Raw genomic sequence first — 27,001 nt, forward strand, 5'->3', positions numbered from 1 at the left:
TTTCACTTAAGTTCTTATCTTCAATTGATAGAGTCTTTATAGGGAGGCGGAGGAGGGGAATCTGGCTCGCTCATTAAAATTTATGCGCAGGAAACGGAAGCGCAGCAGACGACGAGCAGACACAGAGCTGCGTCTCTAGGCCTCCTTGGCGGTTCCTGCAGCCCGGTGCCACTCCCACTCCCGTGCCTCCGCCCCTTTGTGCCACAATCTTTGGCTACGCAAGCGGCGTGACAAACAGGCAGAAAGTGTCACTCAAATTGGCCGCAAAATTGAAAGTGATGACACGCCCACACAGTCACGTTGCCTTGCATAAGCAAGAAATTGGATGGGAAGTGCCGGAGAAGAGGAGTTTATGGACTACACTGGCAAAAAGGGGTGTATTTTTAGTTTTTAAACTAAGATACTAACCATAAATAGTTTTTCTATTTCCATTACGATTTGTACCTATATATTAATAAAAGACTGTGCTTTAGAATGTCCAAATTGACGTTATTACTGAATATATTTAAGAAACATTACATTTTTTGGGATATTTAAATATTTTAAAAATAAATTATGCTTCAAGAAGTAAATACAATTTAATATTTAATACGTAATATGTATAACAAAATGTAACTAAAATAAAACAATAATATATGTAGTTTACAAAACCAGGACTGATTTGCTATTAAATGTACAATAATATTGTTAAGTTAAAGAGGTTGCTGATAAAGTATTGTTTAATAAGATTTTATATTCATAAATGGATATTTTTAATTTGTATACAATTCACCATTAATTAAGTCATTATTTTTTTTCTTTGTGCAGAAGGGTGTTTTTATCTTGATTGCCGTTTGTGCTAGGAGTAAATCATGAATGGTGGCTGGCATTAATTGTCGTATTCATGACTGGTACTCGCATCTATTAGATGACTGCACTTGCTGCAATGAGGGGGAAGTATGCCCCTCTCCATCCTAGGCCCCCAATCCCCCGGCCACCATTCTTCACACTTGACTTACCCGGGCCACAAAGTTCGTTCCCATGAACTTCTTCTGGTGTGTGGCAATCAGACCGCTCTCTATGCATAACATTCTCCCATCCAGCCAAAGTACCCAAGTATCTCTTTGTGTGGGTTCTGCTGGCAATGACAGTTTCTTGGCTGCCCTGAGACTTTTGTCTTTGGGCATTTCCCTCAAACAACAGTTCACACACAGCTTTTCCAGCTCCCATGAGCGTGGGAGTGAGAAAGAACCCGAGACCCAAAAAACAAAGCGATGAAAAAACGCAGAAATCCAAACCGCTGAACTTCAAGTGCTCTTGGATTCGCTGAATAAAACAACAGAAATATTCCATCTAACACGGCCGGAAGTCGCCAATGTGAGCGGTAAGAATTTGGACCCCCGGGATTTCCCAACTCCACGTGATTCTTCTGCTTGCCCAATGTATGAATTCGAAATTTACTAATTACCCTTTCAGAACTTGACTTTCCCGCTGGGGACCTCCTGAAGCTCTGAAATACCTAAGACTTTCCACCAGGGGTCTCGTAATATATTTTTCTGTAAGCCTCCTAATGGTGTCCAAAACGTCGCCTTATTTGGGCTTGGGATTCTTTATGGCATCCGCCGCTCTGACTCACCTGCGTGGGTCGTAATGATGGGTTTTCTTACGCATTAGTTTGATAAGGGGCTGGGATCATAAATTCCTGGATGCCGATGCCCCAAACATGTTTAGCATACTCTTTCGGACCAGAACAAACAAACGAGAAACGATCAACAAGTGGCTGCCCCCAGTGCATTGTGTGTGGCTTCGAAAACTCTTTCCATATTTCGTGTTTTTCTGTTTTCTGTTGATTCACTCCATTTGTTTACCCCACAGCAGATGGAGTTTCGTGGGAAATATCGCGCCAGAGCAGGCAATGAACTAATTAAAAAATATAACAGTGCCCTGCCCTGGAGTTCTGGAGTCTTTCGATTGTGCAATTGAAAACCCATCCTATCGAGCTTCCTGAGCCACTTGAGGACGGGAGTGTAGAGCGTTTTTGGCTTAGTCATTTCCTCCCCGAAACAGAAATTCAATTACGGCGCCGGAAAAGCGGAAAAAGCATTTCGACAAATTGGCAAAAGACAGAAGACCGAACAGCGAAGACCGAACAGCGAAGCCCGGTAGCCGGTCTATGGTTTGTAATATCTATTGTGTGGCATTGGTCGGAAAACAGTCCAGCGATCGACGGAACCGTCGTCGGTTTCCGTCCCTGTCCACTTCCGTCCGCTTTTATTGTTTTCGCACCTCGCCTTCCGTTCGCCTGCCAGCGGATATTCTACTTTACATAAGCGGCGTTTCCTCAATTTTCCCGGTCTTTATATGGTTTATTCGATTTGCCGTTTTGTTTTGCTCGCCGCGTTCGCCACAGATCAATATATACATAATTTAGTGACAGGTCATATCAAATGGATCAGAGTAAAGATGCTACACGCCGCCATGCAAAGGCCCAGTACTAGCCACGTATATTGCTCTGGGGAGTCAAACATCACTGGAATAGCACCTTTATAAGACACCAAACTTGTACTTACTGATGTCTTTTAGGAGTAGAATTTCGTAAGATGCCGACTTGGCGGGCCCTTCGTACAACTTCTGATATTCGTTTAGTAATATCTCCGACTTGAGACGCACTGGTCCGTTAAAAGCTCCGTCTTCATCGTCTTCCGTTAGCACATCTCCTCCATCCGCCGTACTTTGGCCTAGGCCCATCTCCTGAAACAGATTCTCCCGAGACTTGAGCAGAATCTCGCGGGCTTCGCGCTGGCGTTTCTCATAGTCCAAGGGTCGTAGTGTCTGATCGACGGCAGAAACCAAGGCCTGTTCGATCACCAACCTGTGGTCACACTCCGGCCGAGTGGAGTTCCGCGGCATTTTCGATATGCATGTCATATATAGGGAACTTACTGACTGATAGATCTTTACGGGAACAAAGCTGAAGAGGAGAGGTTAGAAGCTTTCAAAACAAAGATTGCACCCTTACCAACCTCTTAAAAAAGTTACTGCTTGACTGCATTTTGAATTTTAGACTCTTTCGATAATTTGTGGTACTAGTATTTACTGTTATAAAATAAAAATTTTGATTTGAAATTCAACGTATGTCGGATGACGGAAAAAAGTTGTACATTAGTTGTACAATTAATTGTGTTATAAATCTGTATAAAGGGTTACATTAAACCGGATTATCTTCCCAACTTTATATTTATCTGAATTGATACTTTAGATACTTTGATTTACTTTAAAATCAATAGAAAATATAAAATAATATACAAGTTTTTGTAATTTCTAGAAGATATACATGTGTATTTGTATAAATGAATGCCTTGCGATATTTTCAACAGGAATGTGGAGATGGAACTCTATGAAGTTTTAGTTCTAAAGATTTCTTTTTGACCTGCCCAATTTGAGTTATGCAGTTCTGCCGAATTGTAATTGGAGTTCAAATTCCTGTTGGGCCCGTTTCGAGGTCTTCGGATGCAGCGGCGTCAGCTGGCGGACAAGGTTGTGGACTGTGCCCCTGGTCGTGGCATGTGTCGGGTTGCGACATCTGTTGCTGCCTCGGTTTGAGTGTTGTGTTTGGGTTTCTGTTTTACAAGGTAACAACCGAGCAGGGAACTCGGGTCTGGTCTGGTCTGGTCTGGCTCATTTGTCTCACTTCCTTTACCTTTAACTACATCCCGGATGCTCCCGAAAAACCGACGGCCGAACTGCACTAAATGCAAACTTACAAAACCCAGCGACAATGAGCCACGTGGAGCGAAAAAGCAGCAGCAGCAGGAAGAACATCCAAATGTATCTGTATCTGTATCTGCGTATCTATGCAACTGTGTATCTGCCCATTCATAGGAGGCACAAAAAGAAAAACCCAAATGAAATGAGCGGATGCACGGGCGGATGGAGCGCTTTGAATTTGTATATATGTAAGCCATCGCTCTCTCACTCGCCCACACACGGATGTATCTTTGTATCTATCCGGGTTCTATTTGACTACCGATGCTGATTATCGTTATCCGTTATTGTTATTGTTATTGCTATTGTCATAATTGTTCCGCTGCGTTTTTTGCAACAGCTAAAATTTAAATGGGCACTCTTCGGGTCCCTCCCGAAAAACTTGTAGATTGGGCCTTTTGACTTTCTGTTTTAAGCGGATCATCATTCTAGAATCTACAGAGGGAAGTTTGTTCAATTTGTACTTATATTTTAGAATACCTAAGTGTCAAATTATTAGTTTTTGGTTATTATATAGGATTTATTTTATTGCCTTACTTTATAATTATGAAGGATTTCTGTGATTTTTGTTAGTACCCCCTGAAAATTAAAAGGGTATTTGTAAAAACCTCTTTTTGTTAAGTAAAGCCAATTTTTCTCCCCCTTTTCTTTTTATTTGTGTTCCCTTATTTACTGTGAAGTAACTGCAGTACTACCATTTTTGGCCATTTCCCTATTTACTGAGAAGTAACTCCAGTTTCCCCCTTTTCCCCTACCACATTAATCACACAAACGGGAAAAGTCTTAGGAAAATAAACACTTTCTGGTGATCTATGTATGACCAGGGCCTAAACAAATGTTGGCACTAACTTCTGGCCAATAATAACAAAGAGTTTACTGCGCTCGTCTGTGTGTGTGAGTGTGAGAAGTGTGGGGTTCATCTTTGTACGCCTTTCCACCCAAATTTTCAACTCAGAGCATTTGTTGGGACTTAATGATGTGCTAATTGGGCGAACGTATATTCCACTTGTCAATGTGAGATCGTCTGGGGGAATTGTGAAAGACATAAACAGAACATTAAGTCCCAAAGAGCGCGGAATTGCTCAAGACCCGTGCGGTATTCTTTGTTGGGATTATTTCAGAAGTATCTGCTGGCCAAGACTGAAATTAAATAAACTAAAAAGTTTCAAAGTGGCTGTTAAATACAGCAAAGATAATTTTGTTTAAGGATCTGGTAAGAATTATTCTATTTATTTTGTTAATATGTCTATTTTAAAGGCTTGCAACGAAAAACATATAACAAATATATAACAAAGCACTAGGTTTTAGACATTTTCTTGAATGTCACAGAGATCTTCCACGGCTTTATGGACATACTTAATTGAAAACCAACCAAATATCCGTCGGTGTCATCATAGGCAAAACAAAAAAAAACATTGTTTTCAAAGCTTACTATACGGTTGGTACTCAATTTTAAAAAGGTTTTTGTCACACCGAGATTTTGGGTTGAATGAATTCATAATTCATTCACAAATTCATATTTAATCTGGACTAATTATAAATTTGATTGAAATTAATGTGTACAGAAAGATTGCAAGGTCGACTCATTATCATAGGTCAACAAAATTAGTGCAAAACATGTTTATATGTTGAGATTTTAAAAATCTATATTATTTTCTAATTTCTATTACTGTTTCCTAAACGATTCTAGTTAACCTTAAGCCTCTTTCAATTTCTCAGCAGATTCCTGACATTTTTAAAGTTCTTGTAACGTAAATTACTTATTATTTCCCCTTTAAATGATTTCCATTATTTTCGAGTCCAATAAAAACACCAGTTTGTTCAGTTTATAAAATTTCATTTTATATTTTCATCAGATGCGAACTTATCAAACTAATAGGACAGCATTTTAACTTCACTCTATCATCATTTTTGCTCAATTCCTTGAAGCAATCTTTGACAATATTGAAATGCAGGATGTTACGCCTAAACTTAACTAACGAGAGCACTAGCGACTAGGCATTACAGCTAGGAGAACTAGGCTAAACTAACCGAATCCTAGAGATATGTACAACCAGGGAGGGGTATCCGCGAGACACCTAGGAGAGCAGGGCCATTGCCCGGGCCAGTCGCACCCGGAAGTCCCGGTAGAGCATCTTGCCGCCCACCGGAACTCGGCACAGGTACATATCGAGGCTCATCAGGCACAGGGCCTTCCCGTTCATCGGGAACTTCTGGGGCAGCTCGGCCGTGACCTCCAGTCCCTCGGACACCGCCATGTTGATGAGCCACTTCCACACGTCCGCTCGCGTCCAGTCCCGCGGATCCAGGGGCAGGCCGTCGGAGCCCATGGGATGCAGCAGACTTGTGGCTCCATCATCGCCGCCCATCAGTCGATTGTTGTTGTCGTCGGAGGAGGAGTTCGAGGAGGCACTGATCAGGGTGACTCCGCCGCGACACTTGTCCAGCATTTGGTAGGGATGGTGCAGGTGGCGTCTGGTGGACGGGGTGCTCGACCCGTTGCTGCCCCACAGATCCTGGCCAGCGTTCACCTGCGAGAGGTCCAGCGGTGGCACACGTCCGGCGTATTTCGGGTAGCTGGCTTCCACTTGCATTTCGCTTCCGCTCGCTCGGCTCCGGTTCTGAAAGTGGAGTAAGAATTGCTGATTAATGGCTGTGATTCATGTGTGTGGTGGTTAGCACAACGGAAATGCTTTCACAGGCTGGCAATTGTTTTAATCGCTACAACAGCAAAAGCAAGAAACAAAACGGGCATGTACTAAAACAAATAATAATACGCATGCGACACATCATAAGGGTGATGATCCGCGCTTTTCAGCGATTAAGGGGTACATTAGTCATGAGGTGGGCTTAGCTCAACAGGCCCGTTTGCGATTACTTTGTTTCCTTCTTTTTCTGCCAATCATATTTTTGTTAAATTTAGTTTTAAGCTAAGAAAATAAAACATTTTGGTTTTTATAAAGTCATATTCTATAGTACTTGGTACATTTGTTCTGATTTCCTGAATGGAGTTATAAAGGTATTTGATAAGATGGCAGTAAAACTACTTCAGCACTAGAGTGTCTGGTATTCGACTGCCCGTTCTGGGACTTCCTTTCCGAGTTCGTATGCTGTTGTTATTAAATCTGACCTTGTTGTCGGAATGGGCGGCGTCAGCGGATCGAGGCGGATCGCACGCGAAAGGAAGCGCTGAATAATCATTACGAGGCGGCTGTCGTATCGATCGGCGGTCCATTTGAATGGGGTATCCGGGGGCGGGGCCGGCTGGGGCGGCATGTGGCTTACATAGCTGACATGGAAACACGGGCCAAGCTTCGATTGCGATTGCAAACGAGGTGGTCAGAGATCATGGGAGTCCGGAGTCCGCTCCGAGGAGGTGAGGTCAAAGCAGAGTGGAGCGGAAATAATTACCAGCCCAATTGGCAGATGCGAATGTGGCGAGCAAAACAAAGAGCCGCCCAAATGGGAATATGCCAGGGGATCGGGGGCACTACAAAAAAAAAACAGCAAGCGAAACATCCGCCGACGGATCATAAAAGGTGTCAATGCGAATGTGGGTAGGAATGAGAATGGGAATGGAAATGGCAATGGCAATGGGAAGAGAAGCCAGCGGAAGCCCAGCGTCGAGATTCCAAGCTCCCCCAAAGGGAACCCTAATAGTTTTCCGGAACGAACTCCGGGTAGCTTCCGCTCAAGGAAATGCGTAAGGAGTCGCAGCGGTTTTAATTACACAGTTCATTGCCAGCTAAAAAGAAATTCCCACGAAATGTTACTCACTAAAAGGAAGTGGGGAATATTTGTATCAGAATTTCTGGAAACATAACTATTTTTAAGGGAAATGCTCCTTATTTCCAGTTACTTACTCATTTTGTCAGAACACGAAATGAAATGAAATGACAAGCGGGCGGGCCAATGAACCCTAGAATGCCCAAATGCAGGTGGAATAAATGAGACCCTTATCGAATCCCAAGTTAAGATTAATGTAGAAAGCAGCCATTTCAGCCCACGCCTATCAAACCAAGAGGTGAATCAGACAGCGGATGCCATAAACTATTTTAAAATCCAGCCAGGCGACACTTCAGACACCATTAGGCTAGAATAACAAAGCCCTAGAAGAACCCCCCGGCGGAGAATGACCCATAAAGAATCTCTAAGTATTGCCGATCTTCAGGCGGTCCCCAGCAGGCGAACCACATAATTGTGGCTGCTCTATGAAATCAATTGTTTAATTCCAACTTTTATTCAAAGACTGAACGGGGAGGCCCACCTATGGACATACACATGGAAAAACTAATTTCAGTATTGGCTTTTTGTCTTAAAAATCATACCCATAATAGTTTGGGTAGTAAAAAACTATTATACTATCATTTTGAATAAACCGATCTCTTTGTAATGGCCAGTTTAGATTGTTTGATTTCCATGTGCATCCACTTCCGCCTACGTTAGAGGCCAATGGAAACACTTGAAGTTCATTTCGGTTTCCCAATCCCACGCGCGGGAAAAGCGTGTGAAAAGCGGAAAAGCGGGGCGGATTAGTCAGCAATTGCCAAATGGATCTGTCTGCGGGGCTTCCGTTGACTGCGATCTCCAATACACCTCCACCCGCGTTGAGTTCGAAGTGATTGATTCGTGTTGTCAGGGAATGTTCTATACTATGGCATACTGTATATGGCATATGGCATTGACATTCGAGTTGATCGGTAACTCGTGCTGAGCACGCGTTGTTTTTCACGCTTCGCTTTGTTTTCGGTGGATGTGGATGTGGATGTGGCCGGTGGAAATGGAAATGGAAAAAGGAAAGGGAAATGGTTTTCAGTTACTATTCGGTTGACAAAAGTCAATGGCAGGAAGTCGAGTCGTCGAGTCGTCGGCGCAACGTTCGCATATCCGCCGCGCACAGGATGCACTCCCCCACCATGTGTCCCTTTTCAAGGAAATGCCCGCAGATACACTCGCACAAATAAATGAGGAAATGCGCCAGTTTTAATTGCGCTCACGAAAACACAGTGTTTGCACTTTGCACCGTGCTGGCCTCTCTACCCATGCTACTTACTTAGTAGCAGCCACTAAACCAACACACAGGCAACGCCTTTCGACTTTAAGTGTGCAAAAGACAAGGAAACGTAAAAAAATCGTAATTTGAAGTTCGTAAAAATGACGCGTTTCCTGTCATTTGGCGAGCACTTTAAGTGCGTAATTTGCTATCCGCCGAATATATGTGATTCTCCGGGCCTGAGTGTGTATCTTGTCTGTTTTGTCGGCGGGTGTTTATGCCCCACAATTTCCTCTTTCTCCAGGGTTCCCTTTTCATCTTTCAAGCGGTTTCCGCTTAACGAAACCGATTCTTCTGGGCGGTTCACGGTTTTTGTGAATTGGCCCGGGAGCCTGGCACGACATATAATTTCACAAAATTAAAGTTAATAATAATATCATATTATATTATATTTCGAAAAATATTTCTGAGTTATACAAAGCAGGCACAACTCATGAACACTAATGGGATGTGGTTTTAAAATTTGTAATAGTTATTTAAATTAACCATAATATATCATTCAAAGCCACAACCTTATCAGTAACATTGACTAACCAAAGACGAGGGAAATCCCAAGTCATAACTTTAAGTTTGAGCAATTCTTGTGCAGTCTCCAAATCAAATGAATATGTTGCTTTGTTAATTTGTTGAAATTACATTCCTCTTTTTCTTGGCTAGCTTTCAAGGCAATAAACTCGTCCATTCATCGGAGTGCAGCAGACGACAGATGATAATCTGCTGAATATTGTTAAAAATAAACATGTCTTGCTCGTCTAGCAGTCGGCAAGCGAACCGGATTCCATTTATGCACATGCTGCTCTTGCCGCTGTTGTTGTGACGTATGTTTGCTGATATTACAAATCATGTAACGCCATCGAGGCAGCGAAAATGCATCGTCTGCCTGACGTCTGCTATCGCCGTCTCGCTCTCGGCCACTGTCCCGCTGTCTCGCTGTCTCTGTCTGCCCCCACATCCCCATTCATCATATCCCCTCTACAGAGAAAGAAATCCCTGCGAGATCCAGAATATGGTACCAAAATTGTGAGGGTAATATCTATTACCAAACTTTAAGATTTAAAAAAGCTGAGCTAATAAAATTTCACCTCACATAATGTTAGAAATGTTGGTAATAAAAGGAATTAAAATAAAAAACGATCAACTTTAGTTTTAAGCTTACAAATGTATACAAAAATGTTAAATACAAATATAAATATTTTTTTAAGTTACGAAGCTACATATCTTAACTATACATTTCTAAATAAAAAATATCTCAGGAATTGGATTCAAGTCTTAAAAGATTTTGTTAATGATTTAAATATTAACCATGTTCTGTTGTTTTTTATGATAAATTATTCTTCCATTCTGGGAATCATATATATATTTTTTTTTATGTAAAAAGTGTTTCTCATTTTTTCTCGCAGTGTCGCCGCTGTGGCCCCCAATGTGTGATGGACGGATGTGTGACGACTTTCGGTCTTGTTGTCGCTGATGCGTTTAAAAATATAAGTACCGAGCGGCCAAATGGCGCCAAATGCATTTCGAATCGCTTTGAGTCTTGTCGAACGCGCAGTAGCCAAGTAAATTAAAATGAATAGGAGCCGTGGGGGCCGAAGAAAGGAGGGGATGTGGCTGTGAGTGTTCACGCCTCGCACGTGTCACCGCGAAGTGAGGCATTGCAGCCGAGCCTCAGCATTTTTCGCCCCTGGGTCAGCAGGAAGTGCCCCCTCAATTGCCCGCCACAAGCTTATCAAGAAGAGTGGCATAGTCAGAGGTTTGTCACTTCCCTCTTTGCTTTTCCATGGAGAGCCGGGGCTGAGTCAGCTGGGAAATTAATTAAGCGGGCGAGGCCAGGTGCAGATCGTTCGGTCCTGCAGCTGCAAAGATTACACAGAGCTCGTCTCCTGCAACCCCCGACGCCTCCATATCCTTTGCGCATGCGCGCGCATTCGATATGAGCCCAGACCCGAAGAACAGAACAGACGAGAAACAGGCCAATAACTGGGGTAACCACGAAACCATCCAGCCGAATGCATCTTTATCGACTTGGCCACAAAATTTCTTTTGCAGCTGCCGTCTTGGCATTTTAAGTGTCGCTTTGTGACTCCAGAGAACAAAATAATATGGTACTTGAGGATCAGTCAAGGAGTTTGAGGTGGTCTTCCTCTTAAAACTATAAGGTTTGTTCACCAAAAGTGATTTTGGAATATAGGTTAAAATAACTTAACCTCTTAACCATAAACTATATCGTGATTATTTTTTACCCATTTAACATTCGTCAACAACCTTAAAACACAAAATGTCCCTTTGCCTTTGCCAGCTTAACTTCAAGATACTTTTAAATCTGGTTGAAAAACTCTTCAGCTTCGTTAACTTTCAATTTGCTACTACTACTCGGTTTCGTTTTGGCTTAATTATGAAAACACAAGTTTGGAGGTCAATTAGCCAGAGTCACATCAAAACAGACAGGCAACTTTTGTCGGTTTGAGTGCAAGACGGCTAGCAACTATAAAAGCCAAGTCAACTCAAACCTTCGGAATGTTTTTCGGTTTTATTCTGTTATTTAGCTTTGAGTGTTAATGAGGGCCATAAAAAATATGTAAACCGACTTACCTTGATCAAAAAAATGTTAATCCAACAATAGTTTGTCTTGCGAATCGCCGTCGAGGTTGAATGGTTGGAAAAATTGTTTTTGGGTATTTTAAATTTTTCAGCCTTTATTATTTGTTTGGTTTCGGTTGGTTTATAGATATGTTTTAGATGCTGTTTGCTTTTGGAAATTGCACTTTGCTAAGCTCTCGCTCTCCCAATGGGTTTGTATCTCTCGGATACGTTTCACAACTTTTGCAGCAAGTAACGTATTTTTCACGCTCTGAACTACTTTTCCTATTTCGCTACGGCTCGGGTTTTGAAAGTTTTTTGTTGCTGCTGCAATTGGCTTCGTTTTTCACTTAACACGATTGTAGATGTGGGTATTGTTTTGGTTTTTTCAGTTTTGTTGCTTTTTGGGTGGTAAATCCAGTTTGCCAGTTGCAATCGTCTGGCGCACTGCGAAATCTATCTTCGTATCTGGCGGATGAGTGAGTAATGCGCACTGCCAGTGTATCTGAAGCCCAAAAGGTATCTCTATCTGCGTTCTGTTCACGCGCGCTCCAAGTTCTCAACTGATTGCGATCGTGTTCGTGCAGCGGTTTTTGTTGACTGCCCTCACTCTCTCCGGCTCTCTCTCTGCGCATGCTCCCTCTCTCCGATTTCTCCCGGTTTCTCTGTAGTTTCTCTCAGCTCTTTGGCCAACAGCTGTGGACATATTTGTAGATCATACACTGAACAAATTAAGATTTAAAATCAACACCATTTAGTTTGGGAACATATTTGAAATTTTTTTTTCACTCTTTTAGTTCCGAAAGACAATTTAGTTGCGAATTTTAAATTATTTTTTAAATCGAGGGTTTGTTTTAAAATTTAATTCGAAGTTTTACTTAAACATTGATCTTATATTATCCAATATCTTTTTTTTTTTTCGGTGTACCCGCATTTCGGGCAGTTTTCGCTTTTGATTGAGTCAACAACTGAGGTCAATGGAAAAGAAGGAAACAAAAAATAAAAACAATCATCCCTTGGCCTACAGAAATGTGGGTTAACTTTGTCTGGCAGCGTGAACTTTTTGTTCAAGGATTAAGGGATTTTAAAACAGACTTTTTGGTATTTGTTTTCTTATTTATAGGGGGATTTGAAAAGAAGGGCTAAAAGGAGAGAGAGACAATCCCCTGGGTTAATCCCTGCGTTCAAATGTTCTAAAATTCTCTTTAAAATCTGTCATCAAGTATTTAATAGCTGTTTGATTTAAACTATTTAGTATTGTCTTTCTCAGTTTGAGCTCAACATTTTTAACAAAATAAAATAAGATAACAGAATATAAAACATAATACGAATTAAATTGATTAAAATTACTTACAAACGGTGGGTTAGTTAAAATTATAATCTAAACTGAAATTAAAAGTGTACAAGTAATCTTTAAATCTTTTTGGTCACAAACAATTTAGGATTCCGAGTGTCTATTTACACGTTGTAAACAAATATTTTCATACAATGAAAGTGAATTTAGTATGTTTGCGGTGCACAGCTATCAGAATTAAGAACTCCCTCTAAAATGAAGTTAATTAATATTGTTCAAACTTATATTAATAAATATTCATTCTAACTTGACTTTCATTGCCTATATACCGTTGAGTAGTCTACTCAACGCCTCGAATTGTCACCCGATTTATGCCCATTTCCATTAACAACTCTCGAAGATTTATCATTTTCACCATGCACTTGTGCATTCATTTATTCTATGAGTCACTAAATCATTAATTTTCTTGAACATTCCTAATTATTCAGCCAGCACTGATCGTCGAGTAATTGCAGGAAATCCTTTTCCTGCCGCGCACTAAAAAGCATTTCGATGTTTTGCGGCTGACACGCATGCCAAGCGATTTCTGGATATCTCTGGATATCCTTTTGTGGGGATCGGGATCGCAGCATATGGCATACATTCTGTGGGTCAGCCATGTGTCGAGAGCTGTCAAGTGCGTGCTCGAATCCTTTTACTCCTCGCGTGAAGCGGGATCATGCCGATGATCGAGTTACGCCAGCTTACTTGGAAATTTTATAAGCAGTTGCAGGACCACGCCCCCGCCCACGGGCACGCGAACGCCCTGAAAAGGTGCGGATGGAGGATCAGATGCACTCGAATTGCAGCGTAGATGCTGCACCTCCTCTTTGAAGCGGTGTCCTGTTGCGATCTCAAGTGCATCTAATGGCTTGTTTATCAGCAGTTGTCGATCGCCGGCAAATAAATTGAGTAGGTACCATTTTCCTTAATTGATTGCGGCGTCGCTCTAATCATTTCTAATTGCGATGCGAAGGACGAACGCAGATAAATACAGGGAGAAAAATGAAATGAATGAAATGGAATAAAATGATTTTCCACTGAGCAAATCTATTTCAAATTAGTTGTTTGGGGTAGGATATATTTAAGTAAGTTCGTGAGTTTTCAAGGCCTAACAGCTAAATGCTGGTAAAACATAAAACGAATTAATATTACATTTAAACCATTAAGTGCATATTACTCTTAAAAGTAGCAGAATCGAATATTATGACTAATGAAGTCTTAACTTTTGATATTACTAGTATAGTATCTCCAATGAACATTGTCTAGAATGCAAATGTTATGTTAATGTAATAAAATACCAACATACATATATGGGTACAAATTATACAATTTTTCAGTGCATTGACGGTTAATCCCCGGCTCATCCTGTCCACATACGAACCCAAGCCAAAACAGCTGCCCCGCATCCAATTGCAGCGTTTTTCCCTATTGTCTGGCCAGGAATCTGAATTTGAATCTACGCATTAGGGACGGGTATCTCGAGAACGATAAGAATCGCCTTGGACAGGATGTGCAATGAAAGTTGCCAAAAAGAAATACTTATACGGTGGAAGGAGAGGCCTGAAAAGGATGTTTGCTTAGGCGCACGTACGTGACTCTGTGAGGTAATTTCTGTGTGTCCGGCTGATAATTGCCCAAAGGAATGCCTGGATATTTGCTTAGCTTTGTTGATTTTCAATTACGTGCCCGGGTCCGGATTGTGTTTGTGCATAAATTGCCGGCAGAGGAAGTTAAACCCCCAAACACGATCGGGGACGATAGTTAATTTACACTTATGTACTCGTACATCTGGCAGCTGTATGGGGATCGAAATCGAGATTGGGAATGGGTAGCGTGTGCCGAGGAAATATATCAAATTCCCAAAAATATCCACCCAATACTCGGGGTGTCGCCAGCTATTTATAGAGATAAGCCACCCCCGAACTAAACGATTTACGAGCCATATATATTTTCGGAAATTGCCTCAGCTCCACCTAGGGATCCCGTCCACAGTCATAAAAGGTCTACAAAAATATACAGAGCGTAGACGCAGCGAATGTAGTATAGGATAGTAATTTTAACGATCGCATAGAGGGATTTCCCCTCCGGAGAACTAATCCCAAGCAGCTTCCAGTTCGTGCTCGGCGTTTTATTGGCACTTTCCCCAGACTATAAATCAATAAACAGATTGTGTGGCATCTTCCGTCATAAAGTTTTCAGCGTTTTCCTTCGGAGAATTCGGGCGGGAGGCGTAGCAGCTGTCATGTTTTCCCCGGTTTTCCTCGGTTTTTCCCGGATTTCTCAAGTTTCCAACTGAAATATTATTACGAAAACGTTCGAATCAATCAGAAGAATAATAATAAAACCAAATCAAGTAACCGTAAATAAAAAAGCTGGAAAAATAAGACGCGCTCGTAAAGAAACAGACAGACCCCAACATCGCAACGAAAATGCCACACAGTCGGCCAGAGATTATACACTCTCAAAAACATGTTTTCAAAATATTGCATTGGATTTTCTATTTATCTGAAAATAATATTAATCTCTTTTATAAATGTTAGGAATAGTTTTTTTCAACTTATTTGAGAGCAACTGCATGTTTAAATTATATCTTCAATTTATATGGATTGAAACCATTTAAGAATGCTATACCCAACCCTTTAAATGTATTTTTTAAACGATAACCTCTCACCTGTATTTTCTTGAGTGTATAGAAGAGATTCCAAGGCAAGATCTGATGGGTATATCACCGGGAGCTGGGAAACCGAGCGCTGAATACCGGAGACAATAGGGCAACAAGCCGCAGCCGACTTCCGCTTTCGTTTCATAAATTCGGATTAAGGCATTTTCAAATGATAACAATGAAAGTAAATAAAGAGAACGGCGGTGAAGAAATGCTCCGTGAATCTGATTAACGGCAACAACACCATTGTCGACAATGGGAACTTACAAAACGTGTCACGTAAATGGTTTGTGGTCCAACCCACCGGGCAGTAAACTAACGAAAACCCACAATAACATGCCCCAGAACAATCCACGCATAGAACGCAAGTAAACACCAGAAACTGGTGAGGAAAGCTCAGCGGATTGTCTCCGGAGGGACATCTCTAATGAGGCGACGTTTCTTTGTTAGTTAAACCACTTACGCAGATCCAATCGGATCACTATTGTAGCCGGATAGCCTTGAGGGGAAGTAGGATGTACTTATGCATGTAGGTATAGAAGTGATCAAGGGCTTAGAAAAATGTTTATAATTAAGTAGCTACAATTAATAACAAGATTATTCTGTATTTATTGTAGCTTTGCTATTTATTTCAATGTTTAGATCAAGGTAACCAAGGTAACCAAGTAACCAAGCATTTAATTAAAGGTTATACTTATGATAATACAAGTTTTAAGTAATATACTCAGCTTCGTTCTTTTCTATTTCAGCGTTAGTATCTTCAAGGAAGTCTAAATTTAATAAACCTTCAGATATCCTGTCATTATCGTATGGACATACATAAATGTTTTTAATGTGCTTTTATTTACACCTCGAGATTCCAACATTATCGTATGGACATACATATGTAAGACCTGATAAAATAAATGTTTTTAATGTGCTTTTATTTATACCTCGAGATTCCAACTTAATACATTTAATAAATATTTAAAATTGATACCAATCCACTGCCTCAAGTGAAACTGTAATCTAAAAAGAACTAACGGATTCAGTTTGGCAAAGACAAACAGAACAATGACAGATAGCAATCGACAACTCATAAATACGTGCATCCGCTGATGAATGGCTCGGCGCATTTGCCAAATATTTGAGCCTAGACAATTGCATTTCCTGCCCAAATGCCTGCTGTCCCGCATCCCGTTCGCCAAACAACACATGGGATTAGGTCCTCCTGCAGGAGCTCAAGACCTGGAATCATCTGTTGCTCGAAGTCGAGAGTGAGGGGCTGAAAGGAAGGCTTCTCCCGAGCGGAAACGGGAACCGAGCAGGGAAGGCGCGTACTCTGTACACAAAACAGGAGCTGGGGAAAAGAAGGACGTGGACGCAGGGAATTGTAAAAACAAATGTTGTCAAACAACAATAACAAGGAAAAGGATGTCCTGCTGAGCGAGGAAAAGTGCGTAGAACGCTATGCGTTGCAATTAACATTTATGCACTGTGGCAAACGGTGTTGAATTTATATTGTTAAGAAGTCTTTCCTATGTATAAAGTGGGCGAAATAGGTGACCCAAGCCGAATTTTTATTTAATCGAAGATCATCATAAGTAAAAGAGCAAAAAAAAGTTTTAAAATCTTTTACAAGCCAAACAAAGTTTTAAAAATCGTTACAAAAATCGTAAGAAACGTAACGTAAAATAACAGAATATATATTATTATAAGTATACTTAAGCAATATATATAAATTTCGATTACAATCGGTACATTGAACTTAGGATTACATTAAATAAAACGATGAAGTCTTTGGAAGGAAGGAAATCAATATTTTAAAAACTAGGTCACGAATATACTTTAACATTTTTTTCCTTCCACCATGGAAAAAGAAGGACAGGAACTGTGAGATACACGTTTCTTAATGGTCTGATTTGACTGAACGTGACACTCTCCTAAAATAAACTTTAGCTGCGCAAGAATCTCTAGAATCTGCATGTCTTATTCCAACTTTCTAGCTTTTATAGTTTTCAAGATCTCAGCTTGAACGACCCGGCTAGTGATCCATATCAAGAGTATATGAAACGCTACCTGTAACATACTCCCAAACGTTACCCTTGATAGTAATAATAGTGTACCAAAGTATAAATATATTTCATAGGAACTGCTTTCATCTTACTGGTTTGTTTTTCAGAGTGTACCCATCCCGACATCCTCTCCGCAGGACATGTGGCAAGGCAAACCCAGCGGGGAAACCAAATTAGATTCTCGTTTCGAGGCAGTGTGAAATGCAGCGCAGGAAGCTGGTGCAGCAGGCTCAATTTGATTCTCGATCCATTGTCCGTTCACGTCCGTTCAGGTACGAGTGCACAACTCCCAAAATATTGCCGGTGATTAGTGACTTTTGGTCGGTGGCGATGAGGAAACGCCTGCGGCGTTAATTGTTTGTCCCGGCTCATTGCTGTCCACGTCTTTTGATTTGCACCGCCCTAAGCAGTTAATCTGGGCCACAGGAAGCGGAAACAGCTCGGCCAACGACCGACGGAAGGCGGAAGCCGGAAGATCCGGAAGTTATTTGGAAATTTGCTGGATTGTTGCAAACGAAAAAGACATAAATAAACGGATTAAGATACACACAGGAATTTTTATGCGTTGTGCACCAATTAAACTAATAACTGTTGAAGAAGTACAAGTTTAATAAGAGTTTTAATTGAACTTCTAACAAAAATGGATATTGATCAACAATTACTCGATCATACTATCAAAAATAACCCAACATGTATTTTACGACATGAGACATCACAATTTAAATCAAGTTGGAACGGGTACAGTCCAGTAAACGGTTTTCAAACGAAGATTAGAATAATTTCACAAATTAATATAAAAACACTTGATTCTTTTGGGGTTGATTGTTTACTGGTTTATTGCACGTGATAAATACTGCATAAATAGTGGTAGTACTTGAGAATTTGGAGAACTAAAACTATAAACCACTGAGCGCCTTTGCAAACTTATGCACTATATGGATCGAAGGAAGCCCTCAGGGCCTTCGATACTCTACAATGCATAACTTTCGGAGACGCGTTCCGGAGCTCAGAGCCACTTCTTGGCGGGCGTTTCAAAGTCTGCACCGCCACCTTTCTTGCGGCAGGGGAAGTTGGGTAGGTCCTTGGCATCGGCCATGTCCACGTAGGGCTTCTGGTGCAGCGTCACCCCGGCTGCAGTGCGAACGAGGCTGCGTCGGAAATTCGTTCCCGCCAGGAGGTAATTCACGGGAAACTGCAGCATTCCGGGTCGATAGTGGGCAATGGGACTGAGCCCCAAAAGGGTGTTCTTGCCGGCGGCTGGGTTTCGATCCTTGCCGCCGCCCTTGCTTCGATCCTGGCCGCCCCCACAACCGGCACATCCAGGTGGAGCTTTGGCGCCCCCGGAATTTGAGCCGTCGGGACAGTCCGTGGTTCCGCCCACTTCCTGCCACTGGCGACCTTCACCCTGGTTGCACTGATGGCAGCGGGCGTACCGCTGTTGGGTCTGCTTGTTTTTGGATGCCCTGCTGCGACTTCGTCCATCGCCACCCCCCGACTTGGAGCAGGGTCCTTGGCAGACGGACTTGCAGCCCCTGCTGCAATCATACGGCTTCCGCGAGCAAATGCCCTTGCAGTCGTTCTTGCAGCGATGTTCATCGCAGTCGGGCAGAAAGAACGGGGGCTTCTCATTGCGATCCTTGTTGCGGGATCCCACACTGACTGTGTCGGCGTTGGAGACCATGTAGAGCGAGGAACTCTTGGAGATGGGGTTCTTGATGACCTTCTGGAGAGCACTGTCTAGGGAGTTCACCTTCGAAAAGGGCGTGGATATTGCACTAAGTTTCGCTTTGCTGCTTCTTGCGGTTCCTAAAGGGTTTTCCCCTTTAACATTTGTGGCGTTCTTCGTTGAGGAACTTAAGGCGGGCTCTACACTCTTACTCCTTTTACCGCGTTTCTTGGTTTTTTTGGCCTTTTTCTCTGGACTCTTGACCTTTCCGCTCTTTTGGTTCTGCTCCTGATCCTTGACCTCATCGTTCTTGCACTGATTACTACTGATAAAGATCTCCAGCGCCTTGGCAATAAGCGAGGCCAGCATATCCTTGGTCCCGAAATCTTTGCAGTTGCAGTCGCAGGCACCATTATTGGCTTGGCCATTGTCGGGCGCTTGACTTTCTTTATAGGTCTGATTACTGTCCCAAGAATCTTGCTTTGGATTCTGATCATTTTTAGCGGGGCAGTCGTAACTGTTGCACGAGATGGAACGGTAACCGTCTTCTTCGAATCCTATTAAATACATTAAAGAGTAAATACAACCCAAAGATGTGTCTACTTACCATCCCTTGGATAGTAGGGATCCATTGGCCAAGGACCCATGTCGTAGCCATAGTCGTATCTGTCCTCCCTTTCGGGCTCGTAGCCGTACCCCTTGCGATTAAGGTCCAGGTAATCGTAGTCTATATAGCCAGTCAGTGGATTGTTCTGAAAGTTGTTCGGTTGGTTGGGATAGAGGTTCGGGTAGTTGTTGTTTTGCAATGGCGTATGCGCTTGACCTCCACCTCGATTTATGGCAGCTGTCAACTGGTCGATCAAGGCATGATTGTCGCAATCCTGGAGGACAATGATATTGAAGGGCTGTTCACCCTGCTGCTGGGCGCCAAAGGGAGATCCGTTTAACTGTTGCCATTGTCCAGTTGACTGAGACGGGTGCTGTTGTGCCTGCCCCTGATCCTGTCGATGCGGACATGGCTGTCCTGTCGGCTGACATTGTCCTTGGCACTGAACATAGTAGTTATCCACGGCCGCCTGGATCTTTTCGTTGCAAGTGCAACACATACTCTGACCTGGCTGGCGGATCTCTTCGTGTCCGCAAAGCTGGCAAATGGGACAGTTGCCGCCCATCCGACGATACGCGGCTGGGTCAAGTGAAGATTTCGACGATTCTGTCATCTTGGTCCTCGAGTTCACCGCTTCTGGGAAGCTCTCCTGGGACTGCAACTGCGACTTTTCCCGATCCGAAACATGGCACTCTCCGGTGCAATGAGTTCCCCTCTTTGCGCACCTGCAACCCTTGCTGCACGGCTGCACCGTGTAGTCCTGACATCGATCGCAGTTCTTCAGGACGTACATGTTCTCTGGTGCATTCTGGCTGCCAGGACACGGTCCTTGGGAGACAGGACGTGCCTTGGGGCACACATCGGTGTGACTATCTTGCGATAGATCGGTTTGGCTCTCGCGACCCGCACCATTTCTTTTCTGCCCTGAACTCCGGCAGTGGCTCATAATTTTTTTGTTAAAAAAATGCTTCATCTTGAAAAGGGTTTTGATTCAGACATGAGACTCGTGGCCTATACGTTTGCTTCTACTGGCTTGGCTGGTTTATTCTTGGAGGCCGCACGCTTCTTGCTGCGCCCGAAAATCTGGCGCCAGCTCCAGGTTCCCAAATTGTCACTAGCCTTCACGAAGGGGTCCCCAAACACCCAAGCTTGTAGTTGACTTAATCTAGTATACTTCATGGGTAGGCCCATTCCCGGAGATTTTCGCGCTTTGGGCATGCTCTGGACCTTCTCCCCTCTTTGGTGAATGGGGTTCAAGCGATTCTCAGACGAGTCCCTCGGGTAACGCACTTTGAGGAAGCTTCCTCTGTAAAAAGGATTCAATTCGGTGCCCAAGTAGGAAGCTCCCCGCCGATTGGGTTCCGATACCTCCGGTTCCATTGAGGCGGGGGCTGAATAAGCTGCTGGTATGTCTGGGGGATCAGGCCTAGACCTGTTCGATGGTGCTGGTTCATGCTCAGTTCGGTAGGATGGAGCTGGTTCCGGTTGAGATCTATAGGAATGTAGATGATCCTTAGGACGGGAAGAATCCCTATAGGTCTCATGATGTCGTGAGGAACTGTGGATCTCTACGACTGGCGATGCAGCCCTAGTTCTTTGCTGCGAAGGAATTGCCTCTCTTTCGCTCTCCCTTCTTTCAGACTTTTGCACCAAGTTTGCGGAAGGAGATCGCATTTTAAACTGCTGTGGAGCAGCCGATCTTTCACGCTGCTGACCAGAAGTGGATGGAATAGACCGATCTTGGTCGGAATAGGAAATGGCTGCTCTGCTCTGGCTCCTTTTATGTCCCGTTGACTGCGAGTGACTGGGCACATTTTGAGCTGGAGTAAAAGATTGCCTGATACCTTAAAGAAAGAACTTCACGTAAGAGATGATATATTAGTGCCGTGGATAAACTAACCTTGTCTGTGGCTCGACGTCCGTGAAGGCGCCACCGGGTTTCCTCCCATCATCACCGCCTTAGCCCTTCTTTTGAGACTCGTGGCAATAGTGCCAGTCATGTAGTGCGAGTTCCGGCCTCCCTGGCAACGCTTCTTGCAGCAAATGGTCAGCTCGTATCTAGTCTTAGGCACTTTCCTGGGCCGACATCGCCCCAGGGTCTTGTAGATAATGCGGTTGCTCTTTTTGAAGAAAAGGCGTATAACAAGAGGTCAAAACAAAGATTATCCGATAGCCCAGTGTTAATAATAATTTTAAGATCAATCCAATTATGTTAATGAAATGTTTTTTAGGTATAAATGAGAGTTAGATGTATCTTACACTGGCAATGTCCGGAATGGAAATATTTGGCATCATGGGTAGTAATCCGCACATAGGGCAGCACTTCTGTGCCACCGATGAGACATATCTCTTGGCTGACGCACTTCTCTGTTTTTGGGGCATCACCTTGTGGCATTTCGGGCAAAGTTTTCGGCATGACGTACATTTCCCATTCTCTGGGCAACTGAAGCGATAGCTCTGTACTGGTTTTTCCATCAGGGTTTCGTTGGAGCAGAGTGGTGGTCCTTTCCGGGAACAACATCGACCCTCAGGGGTTGGTTTTCGGTAGCTTGCAGATCGTGTTCTCCGCTGCACTGGATACTCTTCACTGTAGCTCTCGTGGGGCTGATCATTGTTGCACTCGTAACTGGACCGTGATTGGACCAAAGGATTCCTAAGGACCTCAGTGCGGGATCGACTGCCCTCCACATAATCGATGGGTTCACTGCTCTCTTCATCGGAACAGCGATTGCAGACAGTACACTTCCTTCGATTTCTTGATGAAGTGGCTGATCTAGTCTTGGGCGCGGGTTTTCTACAAGTGGGTGGTGGCGTGGCGGCTGGACATTTCCTCTTGGGGGCGGGAGGCGGAGGAGATCCCTGAACGTGGGAACGAGCATGACAACGAACAGAACAAGCTTGGGCCGCCTGAGTGGGTTTCCTCTGGTAATAACTGGCGGGTGGTGGGCTCCTTCTCTGGACTTGCTGCCTTCTTGGAGGAGATCCAGTCGCACAGCTGCATTCAGAATACTTTCTCTGCATCCGATTACTCCTCTGGACCGGCTGTTTCTCCTCCAATGATTCAGATTCACAGCTACATTCAGAAACCTTTTTTTGTAACTGACTTGTCCTCTGGACCTGGCGTCTTTCGGGCGAAGATCTGCGCTCACAACTGCATTCGGAATCGTTTCTTTGCAACCGATTGGACCTCTGCGATTCCGCGGGATATTCACTATATTGTGGTTTTTCTAAGACAGGATTTTTCTTGGGACTCTGCTGGAACTCCCTGTATTCCATGTAGTGAGATGAGGGTGTCCTGTAAGCTCTTCTGCCAGAAGGTGGATCGCAACCACAGTCCTTTCCACCGCGGTCCTTGGGTTGAGGTTGGGTTCTACCCGGTGGCACATAACAATTATTGCCTGGCGATGCATAGATTTGCTGAGGTTGACTGTTGTCATAATATCCGGTCTGATTCTGGGCGGGTGCAGAACGATCATAATTCTGGTTATAATATGGTTCGGGGGCCTGTTGGTAATTGTTCTGCCCCTGATTGTTTCCCCGATATGGACAGCTGGGATCGCACTCTCCCTGATCTGGAATCTCACCACTCCGCACGACTAACGGATTTCGCAGAATATTGTAATCGCAATCCCCGCCGGAAACCCTCCTTCTCCTTTCCGGAATGAATGTCAAGCCCACAAAATGAGATCCACAACCAGTGAAGGAAACACTCTCCTTAAGTTTAGTTCCTCTATTTTGCTCCAAGGAAATATTATCCGTGCTCGTGCTCATTCCAATAGTATCATTTTCGATAGTCAGGTATTTCCGAGGAAACTGGAAATTTGGATCTGCCATCGCAGGTAAATGTTGTGCTGGCTATGTTGGGTTTGATCGTTTGGTGTCCGATCAACAGGATACATTCAATTTAGTCTGATTTTTATATGAAAAAGTGTATTTTTTCAATAACTGAGATTAGGTATATCCCGACATATTTGATGGGGATGACGTTAAAATCGAAGTTGACCATTTAAGCCAAAAGCAGTCTTTTATTTGATGTACGAAAAAATATTCAGACCAAGGACGAAAAATTGGAACCAGCTTTGTTCTCCAATGAAAAAGATATCCTTAGGGGAACAAAGCTGTGCCCTGGTGTTCGTCGCTGGTCTGAAATTGGCTTGTCAGTTAACAAAAAAGTTTTACATGTCCTATATCTCAGAGCAGGTTCGGCTAGCGCCCGATAAAGTCAGCATGCGACTATAGGCCTTGTTCAAGACTCTGGCGGTCATCGGAAGATCCTGCCACAATCGCCAGCTGCGATTCTCGTCGAGGGCTGAGCTTATGGACCTCTGGCTTCGCAACTTTACAGCCTGTTTCGTCGAGGAACGGGAGCGAACCCGAGATGGGTTCCGGGCACGTTTCGAACGACCTTGTGGCTTGGAGTAATCAGGCTTGGGCCAGTGGAGGGGTCTTCTCATCGGGAGCTGAGTCTGCGTAAAGGGGTACGGAATGGAAAGTTCTCGCAGGCGAGGATTCAACCTCTTCCTCGAACGTCTACGGCGACCTTGCCTAAGGAAAATAAACAGATGAAACACCATTTAGAGATCTATTGGACAGTTAATGGAGCTCTAAAAAAAAACACTCGAAATTTAAAATATAAGGTGTCTAAAAGTATGCTGCATAAAATATTATAATTAAATTTAAAACATATCGTAACATACTTTTAGATACTTTAACTTTCGAAAACATAGGCTTCTCACTAACTTGGGATGCTCTTCCTGATAGACATTGCCACATCGCTTGGCGTACTCATCTTCTCCATGAATCCCTTTTTTGCTCGCCAATTTTGGATCACTTCTTGACTGCTCAACTTTCGGTTTCACGGAACTTCTGTCTTCGTCCTCCTCATCGGAGGTTACCATCAAGTACACGGAATACTGTTTCTGAAGACCATCAGCACCGGATCCTGCCCTCAACCGACTCTTCTGCTCCTTATCGTCCTTCTCGTTTTCCTTGGCCTCACACATGTGGGCCACCAGTTGCATGAGCGAGTGCCACATGGGATTGCCGTCCAGTCCCTTGACTTTTTCATTTCTCAACAGCTCATTGATGTTTAGTTTTCTAGATCCCTTACTAGTTGCTGAAGTGGTCGATATAGCTTTCTGAGGTCCACGTTTTAAAATATCATTGAGAGGGTCTAACTTGGTGTTTGTGGCCTTGTCAGTCAAAGATGTGCAACTATGACAATTAGTTTTCGACTGATTTTGCTCGGTGGTTAGGGTTATCGTGCTGCTATCGTTTCCCGACTCATGTGTTCTGGGTTGACGATCAAGGAAGCGACTCGAAGACGTCTTGCCCTTCCTGTTGGGTACCTCCGATTTTTCAAGCTTGGCTTGGAGGTCTTTGTTATTCTCCTGTTTGGTTTCTTCATAGGCGAAGCTCTTTGACTTGGAACTCTTAAATTGCTTAGGGATTTGTGGCCTGCTTTGCTTACTTACAGATTTTATTTCTGAATTCGCAGCCGAATACATGGACGTTTCTGTATCAGAGTCCCTGCTGCAGCCTTCTATAAAGTGGTTTACGAATTTTCCGAAATTAAAGCTCTTAGTAGGATCTAGTTGTTGCAGGCTTTTCTGATGTTGCTTTCTTAAATCGAGTTGGTGTTGCAAGAGCTGTTTTTGATGCAGATTCGCTTTACACTGGAGCTTAACTTGATCTTTCTGATTTTGCATTGACTGATGCTGTTTCAGAAGCTCATGTTGTAGTTGCAATTGCTGCAGTTGCTGTCGTTCTTTCTTCAGTGTATTTTGCTTGACTCTTTTACTTGGCTTGGGTGGAATATCAGGCTTGAGTTTTATTTGTTCCACGATAGGTTCTTGGTATCTGGAACGGGGGGCGGCTGTGCTTTTGATGGTCACTCTTTTCGTTTTAGGGGGAGTTGAGGTCTGATTATCACTTCCAACTCCAATTCGAGAAGACTTCTTTAAAATACCAGCAGGTACTGCCATCTGTTGTTGTTCTAGTAGGAATTGCTTGTGTTGCTGCTGCACTTGATATTGCTGCTGTTGCCATTGCATTGGAGGATAGTCGAATAAACTTCCCTGATTAAAATGCTGATGCTGCGGTGTCGTGGGTGCAACACCTACTGCTGCAGCTAAATTTCTGTAGGACTGGTTCTGACAGGCGGCCAATATGCATCCTGGTTTCAGAAGGGTCGCCTTAGAAGGCCTTTGACTCGGAGAGGATATATTTCCTGCGTTCTGATAACCTCTTTGAAATTGCACTTGCGGATGCTGCTGTAGACCATAATTGGGGATGAAGCTGTGCATCGGAACGGTTTCACTGGGCGCTTTCATCAGCTGACGACGAAGACGACTCAATTTCCGGCTGCTCACTTCCGGCGGAGCAATTACCGCCATGCGGGGCATGGCGCCACCCATTTTGTTGCACACGGAGTGCCAATATTCCGGCATCGAGGCAACCAAAGGTCCTCGGGCAAACGGCTGCTGATGCCACAACTGCTGATAGGCGTTCATCGAAGCCTGCTTGGCCGAATTCGTCAGTACCCTTCTCCGAACCATTGTGATATTTTGGGACTATATTATTTCGCAGGTGGTAGTGTCCTTGAACTGCTGACTCTGAAGCTTTCTGCTGGCTTGCTTTGCTGTTGGATATTTTTTTCTGGTTTATCTGGGGCTTGTGGGTTCATTGAAAATTTTGGGTGCACCTTATGTGCCATATTTATTATGGGAAAACTCTTGACAAGGAAAATAGGGCCTGCCTTGAGTTCTTTAATCTCGGGTTAGGAAAACAATGTTACCAATCATGTTGTTCTGCTGAACGCCATTGATAATGTGGACCATAAATAGTTTCGTCCATCGATGGTACTTAATACTATTGTTCTGCAAATTGCTTAAAATTACAGACATATAATATCTTATATTCCTCGGAAAGTTTATAATAGGTAGAAGAAAGCCTTTCCGACCCTATAAAGAATATATTCTTGATCAGGATAACGTACATATGTCTGTCCGTCCGTATGAACGCTGAGATCACGGAAACTATACAAGCTAGAAAGTTGGGACTTGGAATGCAGATTATAGAGTTTCCTGCGCAGCGCAGGTTTGTTTTAGCAGGGTGCCACATCCACCCCACAAACGCCGATAATGCCGATAATCCTGTCTAGCGCCAACAATTTTGATGATCTTGTCAAAGTGTAAAATGAAATTGATTTTTTGATCAATACCTATCTAAATGCTGAGACTCGTACCTAACGTATTACTATTTTAAAAGTTATGGCTGCGTTAAACAAGCTTTGGCATGGTC

At 43.3% G+C, this 27,001-nt stretch overlaps 3 protein-coding genes across 3 annotated transcripts; all 3 read right to left on the reverse strand.

The window, feature by feature from the left end:
* Window positions 1-2,038: 2,038 nt before the first annotated feature.
* On the reverse strand, window positions 2,039-3,148 carry LOC119550690. The gene is made up of 3 exons (XM_037859555.1): window positions 3,003-3,148; window positions 2,550-2,950; window positions 2,039-2,491 (listed from the first exon to the last, which is right to left on the reverse strand). The coding sequence occupies exons 1-3, from the start codon at window positions 3,029-3,031 to the stop codon at window positions 2,418-2,420; spliced, it is 504 nt and encodes a 167-aa protein (XP_037715483.1). The 5' UTR covers window positions 3,032-3,148; the 3' UTR covers window positions 2,039-2,417.
* Window positions 3,149-5,564: 2,416 nt separating this feature from the next.
* LOC119551650 lies at window positions 5,565-11,926 on the reverse strand. The gene is made up of 2 exons (XM_037861085.1): window positions 11,387-11,926; window positions 5,565-6,365 (listed from the first exon to the last, which is right to left on the reverse strand). The coding sequence occupies exon 2, from the start codon at window positions 6,336-6,338 to the stop codon at window positions 5,823-5,825; it is 516 nt and encodes a 171-aa protein (XP_037717013.1). The 5' UTR covers window positions 6,339-6,365; window positions 11,387-11,926; the 3' UTR covers window positions 5,565-5,822.
* A 6,310-nt stretch (window positions 11,927-18,236) lies between these two features.
* LOC119551582 lies at window positions 18,237-26,430 on the reverse strand. Its single transcript, XM_037860984.1, is given in 7 exon segments — window positions 18,237-19,649; window positions 19,700-20,623; window positions 20,704-21,543; window positions 21,600-21,819; window positions 21,959-23,429; window positions 23,981-24,244; window positions 24,440-26,430. Coding segments are annotated over 7 exon segments (6,753 nt in total). The 5' UTR covers window positions 26,257-26,430; the 3' UTR covers window positions 18,237-18,432.
* Between the last annotated feature and the right edge of the window lie 571 nt (window positions 26,431-27,001).

This window comes from Drosophila subpulchrella, chromosome 2R, assembly GCF_014743375.2.
Source record: "Drosophila subpulchrella strain 33 F10 #4 breed RU33 chromosome 2R, RU_Dsub_v1.1 Primary Assembly, whole genome shotgun sequence".
Taxonomy (NCBI): domain Eukaryota; kingdom Metazoa; phylum Arthropoda; class Insecta; order Diptera; family Drosophilidae; genus Drosophila; species Drosophila subpulchrella.

Bases quoted from the DNA above. Each gene is read 5' to 3' on its own strand.
- LOC119551650 (XM_037861085.1), bottom strand. From the start codon at position 6,338: ATGCAAGTGGAAGCCAGCTACCCGAAATACGCCGGACGTGTGCCACCG.
- LOC119550690 (XM_037859555.1), bottom strand. From the start codon at position 3,031: ATGCAGTCAAGCAGTAACTTTTTTAAGAG. The intron at 2,951-3,002 runs GTTGGTAAGGGT...TCTCCTCTTCAG, and splicing joins AGCAGTAACTTTTTTAAGAG to CTTTGTTCCCGTAAAGATCT. The intron at 2,492-2,549 runs GTAAGTACAAGT...TTGACTCCCCAG, and splicing joins TCTACTCCTAAAAGACATCA to AGCAATATACGTGGCTAGTA.